The 16,765-nt window shown below is 49.0% G+C and overlaps 1 protein-coding gene across 1 annotated transcript in view; it reads left to right on the top strand.

Moving 5' to 3' along the window:
• The first annotated feature begins 556 nt into the window (after positions 1-556).
• MYH3 (myosin heavy chain 3) overlaps positions 557-16,765 on the top strand; it is a 28,018-nt gene continuing 11,809 nt past the window's right edge. The window contains exons 1-19 of the mRNA XM_026456292.1: positions 557-611; positions 1,639-1,850; positions 3,681-3,824; positions 4,593-4,749; positions 5,866-5,893; positions 6,591-6,699; positions 7,954-8,046; positions 9,182-9,245; positions 9,327-9,425; positions 10,882-10,985; positions 11,069-11,207; positions 12,563-12,681; positions 12,765-12,914; positions 14,268-14,438; positions 14,536-14,842; positions 14,949-15,019; positions 15,903-15,990; positions 16,073-16,190; positions 16,575-16,698. Of these exons, the coding sequence (XP_026312077.1) occupies positions 1,647-1,850; positions 3,681-3,824; positions 4,593-4,749; positions 5,866-5,893; positions 6,591-6,699; positions 7,954-8,046; positions 9,182-9,245; positions 9,327-9,425; positions 10,882-10,985; positions 11,069-11,207; positions 12,563-12,681; positions 12,765-12,914; positions 14,268-14,438; positions 14,536-14,842; positions 14,949-15,019; positions 15,903-15,990; positions 16,073-16,190; positions 16,575-16,698 (2,289 nt within the window). The 5' untranslated portion in view covers positions 557-611; positions 1,639-1,646. The remainder of the gene's footprint in view (positions 612-1,638; positions 1,851-3,680; positions 3,825-4,592; positions 4,750-5,865; positions 5,894-6,590; positions 6,700-7,953; positions 8,047-9,181; positions 9,246-9,326; positions 9,426-10,881; positions 10,986-11,068; positions 11,208-12,562; positions 12,682-12,764; positions 12,915-14,267; positions 14,439-14,535; positions 14,843-14,948; positions 15,020-15,902; positions 15,991-16,072; positions 16,191-16,574; positions 16,699-16,765) is intronic.

Below are 16,765 nucleotides of genomic sequence, written 5' to 3'. Positions count from 1 at the left end.
GCCGGTGCAGGCTGGGAGAAACCAGATTTCTACACAGTTGAGGGCTTTTCCTCCCTGCCTGGCTTCCTGTGGGTCACGTGCCACCTGCTCTTCCAACCTGCCTCTTTAAAGTATTAGTCCTTTGTGTTTTTTTATGTTTTTTTGTTTTGTTTTTTTTTGAGACGGAGTTTTGCTCTTGTCGCGCAGGCTGGAGTGCAATGGCACAATCTCAGCCCACTGCAACCTCCGCCTCCCAGGTTCAAGTGATTCTCCTGCCTAAACCTCCAGAGTAGCTGGGATTACAGGCACCTGCCACCACGCCCAGCTTTTTTTAATTTAATTTTATTTTTTATTTTTAGTAAGAGATGGGGTTTCACCATGTTGGCCAGGCTGGTCTCAAACGCCTGACCTCAGGCCATCCGCCCGCCTCGGCGTCCCAAAGTGCTGGGACTACAGGCATGAGCCATGGCGCCTGGCCCTTTTATACTTTTTAGTTAACTCATCAGAAGCCGATTCTGCATGGACGCAGCCACCCCAAGTACCGCTAAGTTGTGTATGGGCGTATTATTCCAGGTCCGGGATCTCCTGGCTGCTGCTGTCTTCTGTTCTCATCGTGCAGGTGGGACTCTCAGGTGAGAAGTTGGGCCCTGTCCCTCGGTTGTTGGAGGTCTCCAGGCAATCCAAGCTTGCCAGTTCCTCCCTCCTCCCACCGGCTATAAAGGCACAGAGGGAGAGAGGAACTAGCATGTTTAGACAAGGACAGGTCGTGGCTGGGCGCGGTGGCTCACGCCTGTAATCCCAGCACTTTGGGAGGCCGAGGCGGGCGGATCACAAAGTCAGGAGGTCGAGACCAGCCTGACCAACGTGGCGAAACCCCGTCTTTACTAAAAATACAAAAATTAGCAGGACGTGGTGGCAGGTGCCTGTAATCCCACCTACTCAGGAGGCTGAGGCAGGAGAATCACTTGAACCCAGGAGGCGGAAGTTGCAGTGAGCCGAGATTATGCCACTGCACTCCAGCCTGTGACAGAGCAAGACTCCGTTTCAGAAAAAAAAAAAAAAAAAAAGACAAGGACAGGTCAGGCAGGAGAAGAGGTAGCATTTGGGGTACTGTCAAACAGATGCTGATGTCAGATGCTTGCTTTTGTTCTTAGCAACCCAAGGAAGCAAAAGGCAGGTTCCCTCATGTGAGCATGTTGCCACCTTGATTGAAATGGTTCAAAAATATCTTTGCTCTTTGCCATTAGCACACTCTCTTTGAAGAAGGCATTTATTTTTTTAATGGTGTTTATTTTGAAACGTTCCCTCAGCAACACCTGGGTGTCACAGAAGCAGAAAAGGTGGTCCCAAGAGTGGCGCTCACTTCCAAGGCCCCTTATCGCCAATTCAAGCTTCAGATGCTTGAGGAGCTTGTGTTAAATAGGCTGTAAGCCTGTCGCACAGAGTAGCCCCTCAGTAAACATGCGCCCGTGTGATTTCCCAGCACTGAAGTCCTTTGGGTGGAGCTCCTGGAGGCATGAGGACAGCCTGGTTCCTGGGGCCCTGACTCTGAGGGCTCCTGTGGCTGAAGGAGGACACAGTGGAGGCTGAGAAAGGCCTGGAGCTGCCGGGTGCCCAGCAAGGGGGCAGCTGAGCTCACCAGGTGGGTTTGCCTTCCAGCTGACACCATGAGTAGTGACACTGAAATGGAAGTGTTCGGCATAGCCGCTCCTTTCCTACGGAAGTCAGAAAAGGAGCGGATCGAGGCTCAGAACCAGCCCTTTGATGCCAAGACGTATTGCTTTGTGGTGGACTCAAAGGAAGAATACGCCAAGGGGAAAATCAAGAGTTCTCAGGATGGGAAGGTCACCGTGGAAACTGAGGACAACAGGGTAAGACTCTGCACCTCCACAGGCTGCTGGCCCTCCACCTGGTCATACCTCCTTGCCTGGGGTATGCATCTGCCCAACCCCAGCCACCTCCAGATGTGGCTCCAGCACTGGAATGGCGCATACCACGTAGCCTGGGGCTTCCCAGGTGTCCTCGGAGAAAGCAGAGTGAATACTGGCCTCAGGTTCCAGGGTGGGATTAGAGTCTGGCTGTGGCTGATGAAGACAATTAGTTTTCAGGTAGTTTTGTCCATGTTCACTGTAGGCCAGAGGGGCCCAGCTCCACGTGCCCCAAGGGTGTGGAGTTGGGAGTTCAACATGAATGACAGCTGTTTTAGGACACCCTCCTTTGGTAGCCTAGATTTGTCCCAAATTCTTCTAGCAATGGCCGTCTAACTAAGGAAATAAGGAAAATGTGTTAGGGGTCCTAGGGGACCACAAGCTCAATGAAATAGCAGCTTCCTTGTATCATGAAGGTGATGAGCACTGCAGCCCACTACATTCTGGTCCAAGCCATTGTGGGGATGCTGAGAGGAATTCTGGACCTCACTAGATTCTAAAATCCAGATCAGGAGAATCTAGAAATGTCCGAAGGAAAGAAGGAAGGAAGGAAGGGAGGGAGGGAGGGAGGGAGGGGGAGAGAGAGAGAGAGAGAAAGAAAGAAAGAACATAAAAGAGGAAAAAGAAAATAAAAGAGACAAGTAAAGGAAATAGTATCATTGGGTTGGGCATGAAGGAAAAAGGCATTAAAACCTGCCCTGCAGGTCTACCAGCATTGGCGCTCCCAGAAGGTGGCTCTCTGTGTATTTCAGATGAGGAGCTAAGACTGGGCTCCTAACACATCAGGGAAGCTAGATACCGTGAATGATAATCTAAGACAAACCTAAGAGACCATCATAGACAATGAGGGCTCATTGGCTGGGATGGTTTGAATGAATCCCTGCTTGAAGACAGAGAAAAGGGCAGGTTTCCCATCCACACTGTCCAGAGACAAAACCAGGAAAACTGACCATTTCAGAGGAGGGCACAGAGAAAAAGGAGTGAGGACAGAGCAGGGGAGAGGAAGACAAGTTCCCCACCCGCTGTGCCTGAGGTCCTGCAGCCCTGGGAAGCCCCAGGGTGTGGGGATTTCTCCTTTTGAGAGAAGGGCAGGTGCTTGGAACCACTGCTCTGCCTCATGGTGCCGTTTGCCTGACTTCCAACACTCTGACCCCAGAAAGAGCAGGAAAGGGGTGGGGAGGGCAGCTGAGGGGCCATTTCCTAAGCATGCTGGGGCTGGGTGGTGAAGGGGGAAGATGTGGGCCAGGGGCTGGACAGCTGCTTTCAGAGAGCTCAGAATGTTGGCGATCTGTGGGCACCAGCCCGGCGATCCATGTGGCCCTCCCTCCCTCATTCTCTTTGGTTCCTGCCTCACGACTGCAGGGGACATACGGGTCATTTTCTCTCAGTAGACAGGAAAGAGCCAGCTGCTGGAGTCAGCTGCTGGAGCTGGATTTTGGTCCAGGCAGTGTTACTGACTGGTTCCGGCTGGCCCCGTTCCCAGCCACCGTCGCCCACATCACCCACAGAGATCCTCTTTTCTCATTTCTGACATCCGTTTCTCACCTCAGGCCCACTGGGGAGGAAAAAGAGCCCCGAGTAACAGAAACAAACCCCATTCCATCAGCACCACCACAAGCCGCCCCATGGCCTTTTCTCCTCTCGCTGTGAGCTGGACTTGCTCGAGGGCTCGACCCTTCCATCTAGGCTCCAGAGTCTGTTGGTCTCTTGGTGGGGGCGGCAGACAAGACGTGCAGACAATCTTAGTGAAGCACTGTGCCTCTTCCCTTTTAGACCCTGGTGGTCAAACCAGAGGATGTGTACGCCATGAACCCCCCCAAGTTCGACAGGATTGAGGACATGGCCATGCTGACGCACCTGAACGAGCCAGCCGTGCTGTACAACCTGAAGGACCGTTACACATCCTGGATGATCTATGTCAGCCAGGGCTTTCGCAGTGGTTTCCCTGGGGCATTAGATATGTGGGCGGGGGAGGGAGGCAGACGTATGTGTGTGGGCTGCAGGATTCTGGAAGATGACTGCTTGCCTAGCTGATGAATAAAAGACAAAGAGGGAGGAGAAAGAAGGCAAGAAAGCAAGAGGTGGATGGGGCAGGAAGAAGGAAGGTGGGGAGGAGGACCAGGAGCCGGAGAATGGGGAAGTGGGGGCCAGGCTTGGTCACGTGGCGCTGTGACTTACCAACTGTGGGAGGGTTCTCTACTCCCCTTTTTGAGTCTCAGTGCCTCACTATAAATAGGAATGGTAGCCTCCCCCGTTTATAAGTTTATCCCAAAGAAACATAAGATAATAATTAAGGCGACCGGGCGCGGTGGCTCACGCCTGTAATCCCAGAACTTTGGGAGGGTGAGGCGGGCGGATCATGAGGTCAAGAGATTGAGACCATCCTGACCAACATGGTAAAGCTCCATCTCTACTAAAATACAAAAATTAGTCGGGCGTGATGGCACGTACTTGTAGTCCCAGCTACTCTGGAGGCTGAGGCAGGAGAATCACTTGAACCCAGGAGGTGGAGGTTGCAGTGAGCCGAGATTGTGCCACTGCACTCCAGCCTGGCAACAGAGCGACACTCCATCTCAAAATAATAATAATAATAATAATAATAATAATAATAATAATAATACTAGCAAGGGATTTTCCATATGCACATACACACATATACACACATACATGTTTTTCCTCCCACAGACCTACTCGGGCCTCTTCTGTGTCACTGTCAACCCCTACAAGTGGCTGCCAGTGTACAACCCTGAGGTGGTGGAAGGCTACCGAGGCAAAAAGCGCCAGGAGGCCCCGCCCCACATCTTCTCCATCTCTGACAACGCCTATCAGTTCATGCTGACTGGTGAGTCTCCCAGGAGGAAGCACGGGGTGCTGGAGCAGGCATTGCATGAGGCGTGTGGCAGCTGCCCGTTGGTCCCAGGCCGGACCCCATCTGGTGTTTAGCACCGGGAAAGGAGGAAGAAGGAGCCAAAAGAGGCAGAAAGGGGCCACATCACGTAGGGCCCCGCATGCCAAGGTGACAAGTTTGGATTTAATGCAAGGTAGAACATGCAAAACGGATATGAGTATTTTCATGGGTCAAAACTAAAAACTGACCATTTAATATAGTTTACCCTAATACGACAAGAACAACGAGAAGCCACTGGCTGTTTTTTTTTTTTTTTTTTTTTTTTGAGATGGAGTCTTGCTATGTTGCCCAGGCTGGAGTGCAGTGGTACGATCTTGGCTCACCACAACCTCCACCTCCTGGGTTCAAGTGACTCTCCTGCCTCAGCCTCCCGAGTAGCTGAGATTACAGGTGTGCATCACCATATCTGGCTATTTTTTTATATTTTTAATAGAGACGGGGGTCACTATGTTGACCAGGCTGGTCTCAAACTCCTGACCTCATGATCCACCTGCCTTGGCCTCCCAAAGTGTTGGGATTACAGGCGTGAGCCACCGCACCCGGCTGCCACTGGCTGATTCTGAGTAGAGACTTGACCTCTCTGAGTCTCAGTCTCAAGAAGGAGGCTTTTGATATTGACCAAAGGATACAGCTGGACAGGAGAAATCGGTGCTGGTGATCTGTCCCACAGAATGGTGACTCTGATAGGTAATAATGCATTGTATATTTCAAAATGGCTAAAATGGTACATTTTAAATGTTTTCTCCACCAAAAAAATAAGTATGTGAGGTGATAGATTTGTTAGTTAGTTTGATTTAATCATTCTGCCATATAAACATATATCAAATCATCACATTGAACCCTATAAATATATACAATTATTATTTGTCAATTAAAAATAAAATAAAATAAAAAGCAGATGGAGGCTCTTCAGATTCCCACCTGAGGCTAAACAAAAAATGTAAAGGAAGAGGAATTGTGCAATTTAACTCTGGCTGCTTCAGAGTTGGGTCGAATCAGGAAGCTCTTTTTATATCACCATCAACTCTATTTTATTTTCTCCTCTGGCAGATCGTGAAAACCAGTCCATTCTGATCACGTAAGTATCCATGGCATAGAATGGTTTCATAGCTGTGACCAAATGTGCCACTGGCTCTATTCTGTTCATTGGAAAGTGTTTGGAGCAGAGTCTGTAATAAAAAGATCAGGCTGGGCGTGGTGGCTCACGCCTGTACTCTCAGCACTTGGGGAGGCCGAGACGGGTGGATCTCAAGGTCAGGAGATGGAGACCATCCTGGCTAACACGGTCAAACCCTGTCTCTACTAAAAAAATACAAAAAAAATTAGCCGGGCGTGGTGGCGGGTGCCTGTAGTCCCAGCTGCTTGGGAGGCTGAGGCAGGAGAATGGTGTGAACCCGGGAGCCGAAGCTTGCAGTGAGCCGAGATCGCACCACTGCACTCCAGCCTGGGTGACAGAGCAAGACTCCATCTCAAAATAATAATAAAAAATAATAAATAAATAAATTAAATAAATAAAAAGATCGATTTGGGGATGGGCAGGAAGGTCTGCATAAGGCCTCAGAAAAATGGAATTACCCATACTTGGGTCAACTGAGCAAGTGGCTGTGGCACCTGTGCCCTGGGCCTCTGCCTTCTCAAGTGGTCTATCACATGAGTGTGATGGGTGTGTGTCAGAGGTGGCTCAGACCATGCCCAGGCCTCAGTATGACATCCTGGAAAGCCTGTTTATACTAACAAACTTGTTTCTTTCTCTCTCTTTTGATCACTCTGCACAGCGGAGAATCCGGGGCAGGAAAGACTGTGAACACCAAACGGGTCATCCAGTACTTTGCAACAATTGCAGCTACTGGGGACCTGGCCAAGAAGAAGGACTCCAAAATGAAGGTATGGATGGGAGAGAAGGGATTGCTTTGCTTCCACTTTTAACCGTGATCCTAACCTCAGAATGAGGGGGGCCAAATGCCCTCACATTCCCCGCTCTTTGGGGAATGGAGAGCAGGCTAGGATTTACTATCTTGAAGGATAGCCAGTCAGCTTAGACAACACAGTGCGGAGTTGATCTTGTAGGACTAGATCCCGGGATTTCTTAGAAGACAAAGCTCTAGGGCTACACTTTAAAGGTCAATCTACAGACAGCTCAGAGAGCTTGTTCTTTTATGGCAGAAACACATATACCAATGTGAGTGACTCATAGCATATCCTGGCCTTTTGAAACAAATGTATTACAGCAGCATGAAGTGAATATGGACAACTGACTGGAGAATCAAGGGATTGAAGTGTTAAAGGAATGTTCAGTCAAGAGACCCCCAGCTGTAGCGCCAAATATAACAAAAGAGCAAAAGCGTTTTGAGTAAGACGTACTGCTGATTTGGTTGGTCCTCAGATTGGAAAAGTCAAGGAGGGTGGGGATTTATCAGGGCAAGCCAGAGTGGCCGAGCGGGTGAGCATTTTTTACTGTCATTTTGTGGCTTAAAAACATGCTGCCTCAGGTCGGGCTCGGTGGCACACGCCTGTAATCCCAGCACTCTGGGAGGCCGAGGCAGGCGGATCACCTGAGGTCGAGAGTTTGAGACCAGCCTGACCAACATGGAGAAACCCCATCTCTACTAAAAGTACAAAATTAGCTGGGCGTGGTGGTGCATGCCTGTAATCCCAGCTACTCGGGAGACTGAGGCAGGAGAATCACTTGAACCCGGGAGGCGGAGGTTGCAGTGAGCCAAGATCGTGCCATTGCAGTCCAGCCTGGGCAACAAGAGCAAAACTCTGTCTCAGAAAATAAATAAATAAATAAATACATAAAAAAATAAAAAACTGTTTCCTCAGGCCGGGCATGGTGGCTTACACCTGTAATCCCAGCACTTTGGGAGGCTGAGGCAGGCAGATCACCTGAGGTCAGGAGTTTGAGACCAGCCTGACCAACATGGAGAAACCCCAAAGTATAAAATTAGCCGGGCGTGGTGGCGCATGCCTGGAGTCCCAGCTACTTGGGAGGCTGAGGCAGGAAAATTTCTTGAACCCGGGAGGCAGAGGTTGCGGTGAGCCAACATCGTGCCATGGCACTGTAGCCTGGGCAACAAGAGCGAAACTCCGTCTTAAAAAAAAAAAAGTTTCCTCTCTTTCCTCCAATTCCTGCATTAGGGGACGCTGGAAGATCAAATCATCAGTGCCAACCCCCTGCTGGAGGCCTTCGGGAACGCCAAGACCGTGAGGAATGACAACTCCTCCCGTTTCGTGAGTCTGAGTTTGGTTAAGATGGAATTTGCTTTGTGTCTCACAAAATAGGCAAGAGCCCTGTCCTCAAAGAGTGGAGAGACCAGAGGTGACAGATGATGAAAAACAAAACAACCCAATGGGACCATTTCAGATAAAGATAAATTCAGGCTAAGTTCAATGAACAGCGTGTGTGAGACAGGAACTGGGGGCCAGGCTTGCTTTAGGCAGAGTGGGCAGGGAGGGCCTCTCTGTGGGGCTGGCACAGGAGCTGAGAGTTATAGCGTGAGAAGGAGCCCAACTTAAAATGACAGGAAGGAGTGGGGACGAAGGAAGGGCAAGGGCAGTCCCCGACACGGGGAAGGGCCTGGTGCAGTCAGGGCACCTACAGAAGGTCTGTGTGGTTGTAGGAAGGAGGGCAGGGGGCCCAGGTCCATGAGATGAGGTGGAAGAGAGAGAGAGAACTGGTCATTTGGGAGCCATAGGCCATGAGAAGGAGCTTGGATTCCTTTCTAAGTGTAAGAGGAAGCTACTGAGGGATTCTGTAAGCCAGGGAGTGATATGGTTTGATTTACACCTTGAAACAATCACTCTAGTTGCTTTGTTGACTAGATATGTTGAGGTGGGGGAGGAGCATAGAATAAAAGGCACAAGTAAAAGCAAATAAGGAGAAACCCCAAATTGGACAGAGAAGAAGGGAGAAGAGGAAGGACATATCTCATTTCAAACTGTAGGTGGTGCCAGGCACGGTGGCTCAGGCCTGTAATCCTAGCACTTTGGGAGGCCGAGGTGGGCGGATCACGAGGTCAAGAAATCGAGACCATCCTGGCCAACACGGTGAAACCCTGTCTCTACTGTAAATACAAAAATTAGTCAGGAGTCAGGTGTGGTGGCACGTTCCTGTAATCCCAGCTACTCAGGAGGCTGAGGCAGGAGAATCACTTGAACCCGAGAGGCAGAGGTTGCAGTGAGCCGAGATCGTGCCACTGCACTCCAGTCTGGTGACAGAGCGAGACTCCGTCTCAAAGACATAACAAAACAAAACAAAACAGAAATGTTAGGGGAAATAGGCTCTTACTCACATTACCCATGAGATGAATAGGAACTATTGGGCCATGGTGGAATCTGGTCTCCTCCTGAATCTCGCCCCATACAGGGCAAGTTCATCCGAATCCATTTTGGAACCACCGGGAAGCTGGCCTCTGCAGATATTGAAACTTGTAAGTAGATCCATGGGAATTCAGTGGCGTCTCAGAGTAACTGGGAACAGTTTGAAAGAGAGTCCTATGTTTGTGTTCCAGATCTGCTGGAAAAATCAAGGGTCACTTTCCAGCTGAAGGCTGAAAGGAGCTACCATATCTTCTACCAGATACTTTCTAATAAGAAGCCTGAACTCATAGGTGAGGAAGTCACCAGTGGGGCTGGTCTTGACTGTGATCGCTAGACTGAGGACAGTTGTATCTACGTATGGTCACTCTACAGTCAACAGGGAAAGTTTAGTTTATTTTATTTATTTATGTTGAGATGGGGTCTCACTCTGTTGCCCAGGCTAGAAAGCAGTGGCATGATCACAGCTCACTTGCAACCTTGACATTGCCAGGTTCAAGCAGTCCTCCAGCCCCAACCTCCTGAGTGATTGGGACTACAGGCACATGCCCCCACACCCGGTTACTTTTTGTAATTTTTGTAGCGATGAGGGTTCACCGCGTTGCCCAGGCTGGTCTTGAACTCCTGGGCTCGAGCAATTTGCCCGACTTGGTCTCCCAAAGTGCTGGGATTACAGGCGTGAGCCACTGCACCTGGCCAGGAAAAGTTTATTTTAGAAATGGGATGTGACTATCTGGGCAGTCACATGCCAATTTGAAAAACCTAATGAAACAGAGGGTAACAAGAACAGACCACGCCTGACCAGCTCTGGTTTATAAAAACCTTCTGAGCAACTGAACATCTAACTGTCCTTTGGCGCCCCCTTGTGTTCTGCAATAGAAGCAATCTATGGCCAAACGCGCCAACAAAGCAAACAGAATAAGGAAGCCCATGGAGGTACTACACACGTCCCTTGTCCCCGCTTCACAGTGGTCTCCATGCACACTGCTTTCTTTGCTCTTTGGCTGTGTTTGCTCAGCCTTCTGGTCTCCAGCTTGGAAACAGGCTGCAGCATTTCAACAGATTTTAGAAAAGGCTATGATTATACCAAATGACCTGGGTGGGATCTTGTCCTGACCCCCACTCAGCCAGTTTTCTCTATTAACTTCTCCCAGCCGACACTGATATGCACCATTAGCGTGCAAGGCAAGGGAATTTAAAGGTTCTCCCTAGGGTCCTTCCTCTCCATTGTGTGGGAGACTGAAAAGTCTTCCCTGGACTATATTTTCCATGACAGCCTGCGTATTGTGGAGCTGCCTAAAAGATTTTTAATGTTGACCGGGCGCAGTGGCTCACGCCTGTAATCTCAGCACTTTGGGAGGCCGAGGTGGGCAGATCACGAGGTCAGGAGATCGAGACCATCCTGGCTAACACGGTGAAACCCCGTCTCTACTAAAAAAATGCAAAAAAAATTTAGCCAGGCGTGGTGGCGGGCACCTGTAGTCCTAGCTACTCGGGAGGCTGAGGCAGGAGAATGGCGTGAACCTGGGAGGCAGAGCTTGCAGTGAGCCAAGATCGCGCCACTGCCCTCTAGCCTGGGCGACAGAGCGAGACTCTGTCTCAAAAAAAAAAAAAAAGATTTTTAATGTTAAGTTCAATTTGGGATCCAGCGGTAAAAGTTCCAGCCCAGGGTGCAGAAGCTCAAAACACCCACTGGGTGGGTTTTTTCTTTGCATCTGCGTGACCTCCTGGAACGATTCGGCATTTCAGAGCTGCTGCTTATTACAACCAACCCTTACGACTACCCGTTCATCAGCCAGGGGGAGATCCTCGTGGCCAGCATAGATGATGCGGAGGAGCTGCTGGCTACAGATGTAAGTGGAACCAACAGCGGGGGTGGGTGTTCCCCCTCCATCACCGGGGCCAACCGGCTGACGTGCTGCCCTTTCCATGCCAGAGCGCCATTGACATCCTGGGCTTCACCCCGGAAGAGAAATCTGGGCTCTACAAGCTGACGGGAGCCGTGATGCACTACGGGAACATGAAGTTCAAGCAGAAGCAGCGAGAGGAGCAGGCCGAACCGGACGGCACAGAAGGTACAAAATCAGTGTGACAGGCCACAAACCAGAGTGGGTGGCTGATCCGCTGAGGTCACTTGGTGCTGCTTTTGAAAGCAATTAATCCAGTCAGGCACGGTGGCTCACACCTGCAATCCCAGCACTTTGGGAGGCTGAGGGGGCCAGATCACCTGGGTTGGGAGGTCGGGAGTTGGAGACCAGCATGGCCAACATGGTGAAACCCCATCTCTACTAAAAGAAAATTAGGCCGGGCATGGTGGCTCATGCCTGTAATCCCAGCACTTTGGGAGGCCGAGGCCGGTGGATCATGAGGTCAGTAGGTCGAGACCATCCTGGCTAACACGGTGAAACCCCGTCTCACTAAAAACACAAAAAATTAGCCAGGCATGGTGGCAGGTGCTTGTAGTCCCAGCTACTCGGGAGGCTGAGGAAGGAGAATGGCGTGAACCTGGGAGGTGGAACTTGCAGTGAGCTGAGACTGCACCACTGCACTCCAGCCTGGGCAACAGAGTGAGACTCGATCTCAAAAAAAAAAAAAAAAGAAAGAAAAAAGAAAAGAAAAGAAAAGAAAAAAAATTAGCTGAGCACGGTGGAGCACACCTGTACCAGCTACTCAGGAGGCTGAGGCACAAGAGTCAGACAGAGTTTTGCTCTGTCGCCCAGGCTAAAGTGCAGTGGCGCCATCTCGGCTCACTGCAGCCTCTCCACCCGAGTTCAAGTGATTCTCCTGCCTCAGCCTTCCGAGTAGCTGGGATTATAGGCACACACCAACGTGCCTGGCTAACTTCTTTGTATTTTTAGTAGAGACAGGGTTTCACCATGTTGACCAGGCTAGTCTCAAACTCCTCACCTCAAATGATTTGCCCTCCTTGGCCTCCTAAAGTGCTGGGATTATGGGCGTGAGCCACCGTGCCCGGCCGGCACGAGAGTTTCTTGAACCAGGAGGCAGAGGTTGCAGTGCGCTGAGATCACTCCACTGCGCTCCAGCCTGGGTGACACAGTGAGACTGTCTCAAAAACAGAAACAAAAACAACTGAAAGCGATTAATCCTTCCATCCGGAGAAGTGAATGACCCTTTCTGGGCCTCAGGTGCCCATAGCTGTTGTTACCATTCGCTTTTGCTGAATCACTCGAATAGTCTTGTTTCGGATGCAGTGAGGGATGACCAGGGCTTTCTGAAACCCAGCCCTGCCTGTTCATAACGTCCATCACGTTCTCTGAGTGACTTAGCTTCCATTGGCCACGTATATGCAGTTTAGCCACAGGGAATGCACAGATGTACCAAGATGAACTCAGCCAACCTTTGAAATTTGTGGATGATTTTCAAAGCAGCTCCTCTGCTTTTCTAAGTCTTGTCCTTGTTTTCTTGCCAGTGGCTGACAAAACAGCCTATCTGATGGGCCTGAACTCTTCGGACCTCCTGAAAGCTTTGTGCTTTCCTAGAGTGAAAGTTGGGAATGAGTACGTTACCAAAGGTCAAACTGTGGATCAGGTAACTGTTTCGAGGCTGGGAAAGGGGGCAGGACCCTGCTGGCCACTGCCTTCATACCCACTAGCTGGTCTTTCCCTTGACAGGTTCACCATGCTGTCAATGCTCTTTCGAAATCAGTTTATGAAAAGTTGTTCTTGTGGATGGTCACTCGCATTAACCAGCAACTGGATACGAAGCTTCCAAGACAACACTTCATTGGCGTTTTGGACATTGCAGGCTTTGAAATCTTTGAGGTTTGTGTTAGTTACATTCATATTTTCATATGGCTTCATGTGAGGGAAATTAGTTTCATGATCCTAAAGGGAAGAGAGCAAGGTGGCTGTCTTGTGGTTTCCTGTAAGAAACTAGATGGAGACTGGATGGAATAGAGGAGTGGTACTTACTGGAAAGGTTCGTATTAGGTTTTTTTGTTTGTTTGTTTTTGGACACTGAGTTTCACCCTGTCACTCAGGGTGGAGTGCAGTGGTGCAATCTCGGCTCACTGCAACCTCTGCCTCCTGAGTTCAAGGGATCCTCCTGCCTCAGCCTCCTGAGTAGCTGGGATTACAGGCGTGTGCCACCATGCCTGGCTAATTTTTGTATTTTTAATAGAGATGGGGTTTCACCATGTTGGCTAGGCTGGTCTCGAACTCGTGACCTCAAGTGATCTATCCGCCTTGGCCTCTCAAAGTGTTGGGATTACAGGCGTGAGCCACTGCACCCGGCTGGGCTTGTATTATTTTAAAAGAGGGGAAGATGTCTATCAAGTGGAATTTTAAAGGACATTTTCAAATGGATAAAAGAAAAAAAAATTAAATGCAATCACTGATTAGGGACTGCCATAAAAGAGATACAGAGAGTTTGATACGTTAATCATGAACTATTTTCTATAAATATACCACTTGTTCTGTGGTAGACGTGCATAGCCACGGCCAGGCGTGGTGGCTCATGCCTGTAATCCCAGCACTTTGGGAGGCCGAGGCGGGTGTGTCACGAGGTCAAGAGATCAAGACCATCCCGGCCAACGTGGTGAAACCCCGTCTCTACTAAAAATACAAAAATTAGATGGGCTTGGTGGCCCGCGCCTGTAGTCCCAGCTACTCTGAGGCTGAGGCGGGAGGATCGTTTGAACCCAGGAGGCAGAGGTTGCAGTGAGCCGAGATGGTGCTACTGCACTCCAGCCTGGTGACAGAGCAAGACTCCGTCTGAAGAAAAAAAAAAAAAAAAAAAGTGCATAGTCACTCATCAAAGTGTATATTTAGTGTTTCCCAGGTACAGGACATGCAGATGAAAAAATAGATGAGCTTGTAGTCTAGTAGAGAAGAAATAGAAATCTATATGGCACATGGAAGAGTAACTACAAAATAAAGTACATAAGAGATGCCCAGACCTTGGGAACTCAGGAGAGGGAGAAATACCTTCTAATTGGAAGTTTGCAGAAGACTCCAAGGAGGAGATGTGGTCTGAGGCAGGCCTTGAAGACTGTGACTGTATCTGAAAGTATTAATGCATTTGACAAGAACCTGGGGCAATGAGGAGGAATGTTGATGGTCTTTGATTTTGAAAGAAGTCTAACTTTTCACATGAACGTTATATTTTGTTGTTAGTATAACAGCCTGGAGCAGCTGTGCATCAACTTCACCAATGAGAAACTGCAACAGTTTTTCAACCACCACATGTTCGTGCTGGAGCAGGAGGAGTACAAGAAGGAAGGCATCGAGTGGACGTTCATTGACTTCGGGATGGACCTGGCTGCCTGCATCGAGCTCATCGAGAAGGTATCCAGTTCCATCCCCACCATCAGCTCTTCTCACAGACTCTTCTGCTCGTTACGGCAGCTCACATTTACCCCTCTGCACTTTGCCTTCAATCCAGCCTATGGGCATCTTCTCCATCCTGGAAGAGGAGTGCATGTTCCCCAAAGCAACAGACACCTCCTTCAAGAACAAGCTGTATGACCAGCATCTTGGAAAGTCCAACAACTTCCAGAAGCCCAAGGTGGTCAAAGGCAGGGCCGAGGCCCACTTCTCATTGATCCACTATGCGGGCACCGTGGATTACAGTGTCTCAGGCTGGCTGGAGAAGAACAAGGACCCTCTGAATGAGACCGTGGTCGGGCTGTACCAGAAGTCCTCCAACAGGCTCCTGGCACACCTCTATGCCACGTTTGCCACAGCAGATGGTAACAGGAGTGCTATGTGTTCATGTGATGTCCCTCCATTTGTTCCACAGTAACAAAAAACCTTTTAGATGCACCTATAACACGTGCCCTCCTTTACTGCTTTCAGCTGACAGTGGAAAGAAGAAAGTGGCCAAGAAGAAGGGTTCTTCCTTCCAAACTGTCTCTGCCCTTTTCAGGGTAAGAAAAATACAAGTTTATTTGCTTATGATTGGTTTAAGTCATATCAGAACGAGCAATGTTGAGATTCTAAACTTGGTTTGTTCGAGAGTAGTAGTGTTGTCTTAATCTGATTACTGTCACTTACTGAGGTGAAGTGACAGACGATGAAATATAATAAATATGGTCTAACCAATGTGGGATGACAATATCACTATTATCTTGTACCAAAGTTAGCTGAGTTGGCTGGTCTGAGTTTCCAGCACAAACTCTCCAATTTTCCTAAAGGAAACCGGCAACAGATCTCACGCTCCCAGTGGATCCATCCCCTGAGTTGATTTCAGAAAGCATTTTGTACTTGGTGAGCCTCTGGCTCACTGGGAGACAAGGCAATTGTATCAGTTACTAGCCTCCACCTCCAGCCATAGGACTGTTAAAAGACTGAGTTAGGCCGGGCGTAGTGGCTCACGCCTGTAATCCCAGCACTTTCAGAGGCTGAGGTGGGCAGATCACGAGGTCAGGAGATCGAGACCATCCTGGCTAACACGGTGAAACCCCCGTCTTCATTAAAAATACAAAAAAATTAGCTGGGTGTGGTGGCATGTGCCTGTAGTCCCAGTTACTGAGGAGGCTGAGGCAGGAGAATTGCTTGAACCTGAGAGGTAGAGGTTGCAGTGCGCCAAGATCGAGCCACTGCACTCCAGCCTGGGCAACAGGGCAAGACTCCATCTCAAAAAAAAAAAAAAAAAAAAAAAAAAAGACAGAGTTAAATCATTTCACTATCCTTTAGAACTTATGATAAATTTTAAACATAGATCTTATTTTCATTACAATGGATCTCTGTCTTCATAAAAACCTAAAGTAGGCTGGCAAATGTCTTTTTTTCTTCTTCTTCTTCTTTTAGGAAAACCTGAACAAGCTGATGTCAAATTTAAGAACTACTCACCCTCACTTTGTACGTTGTATAATTCCCAATGAAACTAAAACTCCAGGTGAGACACCTGCTGGCTTGCTAGGTGGTGCTCAGTTTTTAAGAAATTCTATGTCAGGCTGATATCTTGCTTCTGTTCCCAGGGGCTATGGAACACAGCCTTGTCCTGCACCAGCTGCGGTGTAATGGTGTCCTGGAGGGTATCCGCATCTGCAGGAAAGGATTCCCAAACAGGATTCTCTATGGGGATTTTAAACAAAGGTATGTAATAAACATGTTCTATATGCTTGGGGATGAGATGTATGAACACTGGAATTTGAGAGGGAGAAAGATTGGTATGAAAAGAGCAGTTACGGACCTCCATGCAAACTGAACAACCTACCATTTGACCAAGTCATATATATTTGTTTCTTCCATGGTTTTCTCTGGAATTTATCTGATATACAAAATGGCAGGAAAAGCTCCAGCCGAAGAGTCAAGAGACCTAGATTCTAGACTGCTGTCGAGCAATGTGACTCCGAGCTAGTTCCTTCATCTCCTGGGACCTTGGCCTTCTGCCTATAGGAAGAGAGGCCTGAACTGCATGTTCTCCAAGGTTTGTGTCTTTGCCAACAGTCTGTGATGATTTCCGTGTCTACAATGCAGATACCGAGTGCTCAATGCCAGCGCAATCCCTGAGGGACAATTCATTGACAGCAAGAAAGCCTGTGAAAAGCTTCTGGCATCCATCGATATTGACCACACTCAGTACAAATTTGGACATACCAAGGTAATGCATCAGTCCTGACAGATGCTGGCCTTTTTGTCCTCTTGACACAGCTTCTCCAGGAAACTGA

This window comes from Piliocolobus tephrosceles, chromosome 16 (assembly GCF_002776525.5).
Source record: "Piliocolobus tephrosceles isolate RC106 chromosome 16, ASM277652v3, whole genome shotgun sequence".
NCBI lineage: Eukaryota > Metazoa > Chordata > Mammalia > Primates > Cercopithecidae > Piliocolobus > Piliocolobus tephrosceles.
Note: the sequence above shows the minus strand (reverse complement) of the source record. Positions and strands in the feature narration are given on the sequence as shown.